We start from the raw sequence: 8,371 nt of genomic DNA, 5'->3' as shown, positions 1-8,371 counted from the left end.
AGATATATCTATATCTAGACTAAATAATTGAAACAAAATTACCTTGGTGGAAGGAACAGCTCCTGAGCTTGAAGGAGATGGGTCTTTGGAGGATCTCAATGGAAGTGTGCTTGATTTGTCTTTACCTGCAACAAAAATCAATTATGTAAATGGTACAGCTACACACTGTAGAACTAATATTAACTTGCTCCATTCTATATACTGCATTTAAAATTTTTCGGTTCTGGGTGAGGAAGGATTCAAACTTTTGTTTGATTTATATTACTGCATACCAGTTGGGGAATTTCTCCTTACTTACTGGTGACCGAACAGCAAATGAAAAGAAGAGGTTTCCAAACATATACACATACAGGAATGAAAACAATAGAAGGTGCCCTATCCTTTTCCAGTGTACCAATAAAGTGCTTTGATTTCTGACTGTATCCCCACTGGAGGAATATGCTCTCACTTCCTGTCCCGGTGACCACACAAAAATCTACCCATCAGAGACACAGAAAACAGTGAAAACCTCTTTCCAAAAAGAAAACAAGCATTTTAACAGGAGCTGGGCTTTTAATCTACAAAGAATTATTCAATATTAAAAGCTTTCTAGTTCTCAAGATGTATTTGCTTTTCAATTACTATTTATTGTGATAAAACTGATTTATAGTACAAGAATGAGCAATATTGGACTCATTTACTGAGTGGTACAGAATAGACGTCCTTCCAACCTTTTTCCGCAAACATTTGCAAGCTGATTTCTAAACTAGCTAAGAATAAAATGTATTCCAGCAGAACAGGCACCAGTCCAGATATATCTTGTAGACCAACGAGGACTGAAAATGTGAATATAATAAAAACACTTTTTAGAGCACATTTCTTAAAATTATTAAAACTCTACTCCAGGCAAAAGCTAAAATACACTGATGAAATGCATATTAAAAAAAGGTACCAGACAAAGGATTTGTATTTCTATCCATCCAGAGATTTACACAGCTCTGCCACACAGCACAGCATTATCTTGCAGACAGGAGACCTGATTTTCAGTGCTGTGTAAGTTAAATAACACTTACAGGTCTTGTCCCTTCTCGGCATATGACTAGACAGTGAAAAAAAATGTGCTCACCTGTCAAGTCTGCTCTCCTCGTTGTGCATGCACTATTTTTTTGCAAATCGCAACGACGGGCAATGCTGTGCCACACGTTCTGGTGGAGGCAACCTCACTGTGGGGTGGGAGGTGTGGCTGCAGTTCCAATGACTTAAATGGCACCACCAAGCCCCCTCCCGCCCCAGAACGCAGAGAGGCTTAATTATGCAATCCAGTGGGCTCCGGCCACTAACCGTGCTGGAACGCACTGGAGAGCAGGTGAACAAGCCCTCCATCAAACCCATTTTCAAAATAACCAATAATAGTCACTATTTTATCTATGGATGCACCCATATATCGGCCGCCGAAACATATCGGCCGAAAATTGCACTTTTGGAAAAAATGCCCAAAGTGCCATTTTCTTGCAGAAATAGCGATGCATCTGTTCTTTCTCTCCTCCCCGCTGGGCGCTGCTCTGTGTTCCAGCGGGGAGGAGAGAAACTGTCAAAGGCGGCTGAGCACTGCGGTAGGATAGCGCTGTGAGCGGCCGGTGTCTCTCCTCCCAGCACCGCTCACCCTCCTGTCACAGATCAGGAGAGCGGTGTGGGCGGAGACAGCCAGCGCTGTCATAGGAGGGTGAGCTCCGCTCGCTCAGCTCCCTGTGACAGCGTGTCAGGAAGGAGCGCGAGTACAAACAAAACACTCAGTGATAAGTGATCGCTGAGTGTTTGTAAATAATTGAGGACAGAGTATGTGCAATATATCCTCATTTATGAATGGGAAGTGATCTACATCACTTCCTGTTCATTCATGATTGTGGTTATAGTAAACACACTCTGTCCTCATGTTATGAATGAACAGGAACAGAGGCTTACTGTTCATTTATAATTGGGGATACAGACAAAGATTGGGGACTCTGTGTCCTCAATCTCTTTTTCTATTTTTAAAAAAAGGGAAATATCAGGGGTCTGTTTAGACACCCAATATTTCCCAAAGCCCCTAAAAGTAAAAACTAATAAAAATGAATAAAAATAAAATAAACATTTAAAAAAAAAAAAAAAGTTAAATTAAAAAAACATTTTCTGTTTTGGTTTTGGCCGACATTTTTTTTCATTTCGGTTTTGAAAATGTTCTTTTCGGTGCACCTCTAATTTTATCCATGCCTGTTGTGAAAAACTATTTATATAAATCAAACAGCAATATGTTAATGCATTAAAAAAAAAAGCAGTTAAAAGGGAAAAAGAATGCATACTTTTGTGCTGGTGTGCGGGTAATGACTTGCCCCTTTCTGGAGAATAGCTTCTGCTACTGACACTGGAGCCAGATCTACTATGTGGAGAGTCTTTTCTGGTAACTGGAGATTCTCGGAAATATGGAGACTCTCTTCTCTGAGGAGACCGCTCTCGTACGTATGGAGGCTGGCATAAAGGTTTTCTTCTGAAGCCTTCCCTGTTGTCTCTTTGTTGAAAATAGAAGTAAGGTGTTGTGAAAACAATGCAACACAAAACAGTCATTTTTTTTCATCAGTTTTCATTAACACTTACTAAAATAACATTGCTTATGTGCATATGGTTACACTCCCACCTCCTTATCTTTTCATGCAGTACACTTTTAGCGTGCTGTATTTAGAAGTGCTCGAGAGGTATTCTTTAAAGCAGAACTACATGTACAATTTCTATTAACCCTTGCAGTGGGGCCAACCCCAAACTAAGGATTAAGTGCTTGTTTTTGCCTAGGATCAAAAATCAAACAGGCTATATTCACCGGATCCTAAATACGCAAAATACATTACAAAAACAAAATATGTTCAATATAGGAGGGTTTGTTCACAACGTTCGGACCAGATCTGGATGCGATTCAGTGCAGTGCATTTTTGACACGCTCCAGTGCGGGTTTTTTTAGCTCCATTGGGCTTTCAGGTGCAGTCCCGTGTGTTTACATGCGTTTTTTTGTGCATTCCAGACCAGAAAAAAATAGTGCATGCAGCATTTTTTCCCCTGCACCAGAACGAACTGCAGTGGTGTGAAAAGAGAGCAGAAATACCATAGACATACATAGGGATGCATTTCAAGTGCGGACAAAAAGTTTTCTGGTCCAGACATGGTGTGAACAAGCCCTTACAGTTTCTTTATTTTCTAAAGCAGCAATGGGATGAGTAGAGAAGCCTGTCTCTTGCCAGCAGCTGCAAAGTGGGACTTTCTGTTGGGGAACAGTGGTCTCTCTGCAGATGTCTGACACATTCCCTATTGAGTCAGACATATAGCTCTGCCATGACAAGGAGATTGTTGTTTCTTCTGGTGGACGGGTTTATTTCATGCAACATCTCCATTCCACAGTAAAGGGGGGGCTGAGCAGCAACCCTAATGGAGAGTTGTTGCTGCAGACATATGCGTGAGTTACAGGAAGACTGTTGGTGATTTAGCTTACTAGAATCAACCAATGTAAAAAAAAAAATGTTTTTTTAAATGTATTGGATGTAGAGGCCCAACTTGCTCAGACGAAATGTAGTTTAATTGTTTTATAGATTTGCATGGATGTTTTCTATTTTAAGCTTAGAACTGCCACGTCCCTCCCTATTTGCCATTTTCTCATAAAGTTCATCTCAAACTTTACATGTGTCTTGTCTAGTAAGGAACAATTGCTGGTCTTCCTGAACTACATCCCAAAGTGCTATAAATAAACACACCTGTTATTGCTCTGGTACAGTGTAACCAGCACAAAGGGGAAAAAAACAACATTTTGAGTTGGTTCATCTTACCATTAGACAGGTGGCTGTATCACCCTGGTGCTAAAATGGCCACCTATAAGCGACCAGCAATGTGGCTGAAAATCCCATTGTAACAGGTGCTGAATAATCCTTGAAAAACACCTTTTTCAGAAAGCAGATACATTTCTAATTTAGAAAGACTAAATAATCCATTAAAACTAAATCTGCGCCTGGCATATTTTGTTTCTCAAGAAGCTCATTTTCTCCTGTCAGTGGTTTGCATAAGGTGTTTTTGTTTAACTTACCGGCTGTTTAAAGAGTATGGGGGAGCAGTTGAGATTAGGAATGTCTGAATGATTTAGGAAAGAAGATAGGAAGGACCTACATACAATCACATAGCCAAATTGGATTTTACTCAGTAACTGCCACCCTCTGAAATATTTTTTTTTTTCAAAGGCCATTGCCAGGCTTTCCTAAAGCATTTCCGCTTTCTTCAGGTACAATTATACATGCATTTCTAATTAACATGCATGGTCCAGCAACTGCATTGTGGATGTCTGTATCTTTCCCTAGAAGACTCGAATAGGACTGACAAATTGTGGTCAAGTAAATCAAAGCAGAGGCTGCAGGACCTAGAACTTGCACAGCCTGGAACTTTCAAGAGCCAGCTCAAGAACACAGGCAAGTGAAACATACACACAAGGCTCGCATAGATCTCCTGGTCCCCATTTACTACTGCCGCCAATTGACAGTGTTGGCTGTCTGAACAGCCAATTTGTAAGCCCTACCAGTGTCACACAGGTGGAGAGAGAGGGGGGCCAAATGTTCCCCCCTACCAAGCTACCAGGTATATCACTTTCATTTCTCATGTGAATGGAGCAACGCAAGTATAAGTAGTGCAGGGGCCAAGATTAAAATGAACCTGTTGCTTTGTCCACCATAGGCAAAATCCAGGTTGACTTACAGGTCCCATTTCTGCCAAGGAAAATGATCACGTTATAGTTTCAATTACCAATCATTGGGAATTTAGTACTTCCATGGTACCTATATACTTCCAAATTTTATTGCCAGAATTCTGTTTCTAAAAAAAGGTTTTTAAAGATTAGTGAACCATTCTCTGAATAAACATAGTAAGTAATAGGATTGAGGAGCTTAAATAGAACTAAAAAGGAACAACTTTTTTTTCTTTTTAGATTTGCACAGAGTGGTGAGGGGTTAGAACATCTGGCAGGTTTCCCATCGTTGTCGAAATCCCTGTTGTGGAACTAAGGGGGGGAATTCCACCACATTGAACATATATCCTCTCACTTCCTGTTGTGTCTACAGAACAGGAAGTGAAGGGAAATCTAATGACAAACACATGGCAAAAAACAAACAAAAGTGTATTTTTTCACTTAGGTTAAAGTAGAGGATTAAATTCTGTCTGGTTTAATTTTGGGAGGCTTCCTCTCACTTCCTGTTGCAGTAAATACTAAGGTACTGATTTAATCTTAACTTCCTTTTTTCCCATGTAAAAGTAATTCTCTTTATATTCATTCGGAGAATCTACTGGGGCTGGTGACAGCATTATGTATATGAATGTTAAAAAAAACATTTCAGCAAAAAGATGCACTACTTGTGGTAATTACAGAAGAATGCCTTCCCTGGAGTGGCAGAAAGAAAGCCAAGAGAAGTAAAAAAAGAAGAAGAGGTGAAACAAAAAACAGAAAAAGGATATTTCTATTTTAGAGTTGGTAAATAGGCCCTTTTTTTTTTATAGAGCACATTTTAAAGAGTAATTGGATAGTTAGTGGGCAAGATCATTAATATACGTGTTCTTCTATTAAATTAAATTCTTTTTTTACATGTAATATAGGTGTGTGTGTGTGTGTGTGTGTGTGTGTGTGTGTGTGTGTGTGTGATAGATAAGCATACACAAGATCATTAATGCACATAATATAAATAAATATATGTTCCAAAACATTAATTGAAATAATTTGTGTGTCAAGGTAAAGTGGTAAAGAGTAAGGTAAAGAGGTAAAATAACTGTAAAAGAGATGCCAAGAGGAAGCTAAAAATCTCACTTCCATAAACTAGTTAACTGAAAATGTGTTAATGATAAAATTGTGTTTTCGCAACTATGTGCCTATTTTACCTCCAATTAGCCTGGTGAGAACTCATTAGCACAGCTGTGTCACTTCCACAGGGAGAAAACATTCTGAAATTAATATACAGAACATTGTTAGTTATCTAGAACATGGCCAGTGATTTAGCAACTATGGGAACCTTAGAATATTATATCTAAACAGTAAAGAAGTGTAAAAATGTAGCAGTTGCAGGAAAATATGTTCTTTTTGAAGTTGGACCTAATGCCTCATCCAATTTGTTTTTAATGTAAATCCATTTTAAATACATTTTAAAAAATAATTTTTTTTTTTTTACAAAACCGTAATCAATTTTACAGAAGTTGGCTGGAGTGAGCTGCCTTCTCTGCTTGGTGAATCTGTGCTCTGTTCTTACATTGGAAGAGTGTTCAGCATAGGTAGTAGAAGCTGTAACTATTTTGAATGAGCTCCAAGGCACTTATGACCAAGCTGGAATTCATTAGCATTGATACCACCCACCAGTGTTTCAAAGGACAAGATAAGATGCAGGAGAAATTACAATCTGCACAAGTAGGGACGTGAGCTCAAACTCTAGGTACCACAATGAAACATATGATGTATATAGTGTTCTCTCCAATCTACCTTCAACTTACAAATAAAAACTAACAGACTTCAGACATTTTGATTTAGAGTCGACTATCCCCACTTGGATACACTGGGTGATTGCACTGAAGGTACATCTGCATACCATACATAAATATACTGCAGTTACTGCAATTTTGCAATATACAACATTGTAGGCTTTGCTACATATACACATACTGTATCAATAAACAAAATAAACGTCAGTCTAAAAGGGAAGAGCTACAATGGTTGTCTGTAGTAGTCACTACAATATTGGCCTTGAGGGTTGAAACCAATAAGAGGAACAACCCGAAACCAAGAGCAACAGCATCTTCCGGGTGGGCAACTTCTGTCCCACACACCAATGTAATGGGGGCAACTTGTGCCCTGCCCACCAATGTAACAGGCAACTTCTGCCCAGTTCTGCAATGGGGCAACTTCCATTCCACCCACAAATGTACCGGGTGAAACTTTCAGCCCATCCACCAACGTAAGTGGGGCAACCTCCATTCCGTCCACCAATGTAAATGTGGCAATGTCTATTTTGTCTACAATTGTAAGTGGGGCAACTTCCACCCATCCACCATCCCTGGCAACAGGGCCTGTTACTAAGGTAGTAAAATGTCAGGCACCACTGAGGCAGTAAAAATATCTATTGTGTCGTGATCATTTGAGAAGGAAGACCATAAATTAAAACAGAACTCATGTAAACAATAAAATTAAGACCTGTAAAAGGAAAAGGAAAAAAAAAAAAAGAAGCAGCAGCTTTTGCTGCAATACTTACCTTTAATGTAGTGCTGTGCCCTGCAGTAATTCCTCTCCTTCGGTGGTTGAATGGCCAGCGTCATTCAAGCCACTTCCTTTAAGCCCAGGCTACTAAATATCATTCTTCACTGAACTAAAGATGGGGTGTATCAAATAGATTTTGACTGTTCTTTTTTCCAGCAATAAAGGGGATCATGCTTTCATCATATAACGGACATCAAGCAAACCTGGTGCAATCTCCATGGCAGTATGACTTTCCTTGTATCTGGCTTTATAGTGAAAGTCACTAATGAATTATACTATGATGGATAGATATAGCCACAGTTCCTCATTTAATATTACTTGCTGAACACTAGAAGAGATGCTGACCTATCCAAAGACCAGAGATTGTAGATTTTATATAAAATAATATTTACCCAACAAAATACATTCATATTTTACTACTGATCATAACACAAAAAAGAAAAAAAAAAAAACTTTGTAGTTTTCAGGAGTCCCTCCAGCGCTGATGCCGATCTCTGATCCAGCGCTGACTGCTGTGTCTTCTGTGTCCCACAGTGTCTGTCTGCCTGCACGCTCCCGGCTGCGTGCATTGACTAAAAGGGGCCCATACACTGCTCGATTCTCGTACGAGAATCGGGCGAAATCCCGCGATCGTACGAGAATCGAGCAGTGTGAACTAAGACGTGCGACCGTTTCTACTGTACGGTCGCACGTCTTTTGTCGAACCAACATGCTCGAAAACCCGCCGAGAATCGTTCGATTGTCGGCGGGTTTCTAGGCTGCTCGTCCGATAGCTGCGGAACGGGCCGGTGTGCGCGTGCGCACACTGCCCATTCTGCATTGCGGTCGGGCTTTCGATGATCGCAAGTACGATCTGCCCGTCCAAGGTGGGCAGATCGTACGAGCTTTCAATAAGCATACGACCATCGCAAGACAAAAGTCTTGCAATGGTCGTAAGGTGTATGGGCACCTTTACACTGCCTCTCTCCTCTTCTCCCGGCCGAAGATCTCTACTGCGCATGCACCCGCCCTTCAGATGGGAGCAAGCGGCGGAGACACAGGTAAGTAATTACTTATTTGGTAATGTCTTTGCATATATCTACTGCTTGCTAGCAGTAGAAA

At 40.2% G+C, this 8,371-nt stretch overlaps 1 protein-coding gene across 1 annotated transcript in view; it reads right to left on the bottom strand.

The window, feature by feature from the left end:
* Window positions 1–8,371, bottom strand: part of PPHLN1 (periphilin 1) — a 77,487-nt gene that overhangs the window by 38,243 nt on the left and 30,873 nt on the right. Inside the window, exons 4-6 of the mRNA XM_018552535.1 lie at window positions 2,319–2,524; window positions 1,864–1,866; window positions 43–125 (exon numbers count right to left, since the gene is read on the bottom strand). Of these exons, the coding sequence (XP_018408037.1) occupies window positions 43–125; window positions 1,864–1,866; window positions 2,319–2,524 (292 nt within the window). The remainder of the gene's footprint in view (window positions 1–42; window positions 126–1,863; window positions 1,867–2,318; window positions 2,525–8,371) is intronic.

The sequence above is a fragment of the Nanorana parkeri genome, unplaced genomic scaffold (assembly GCF_000935625.1).
Source record: "Nanorana parkeri isolate BGI_ZX_2015 unplaced genomic scaffold, ASM93562v1 scaffold91, whole genome shotgun sequence".
NCBI classification, from domain to species: Eukaryota; Metazoa; Chordata; class Amphibia; order Anura; family Dicroglossidae; genus Nanorana; species Nanorana parkeri.
Note: the sequence above shows the minus strand (reverse complement) of the source record. Positions and strands in the feature narration are given on the sequence as shown.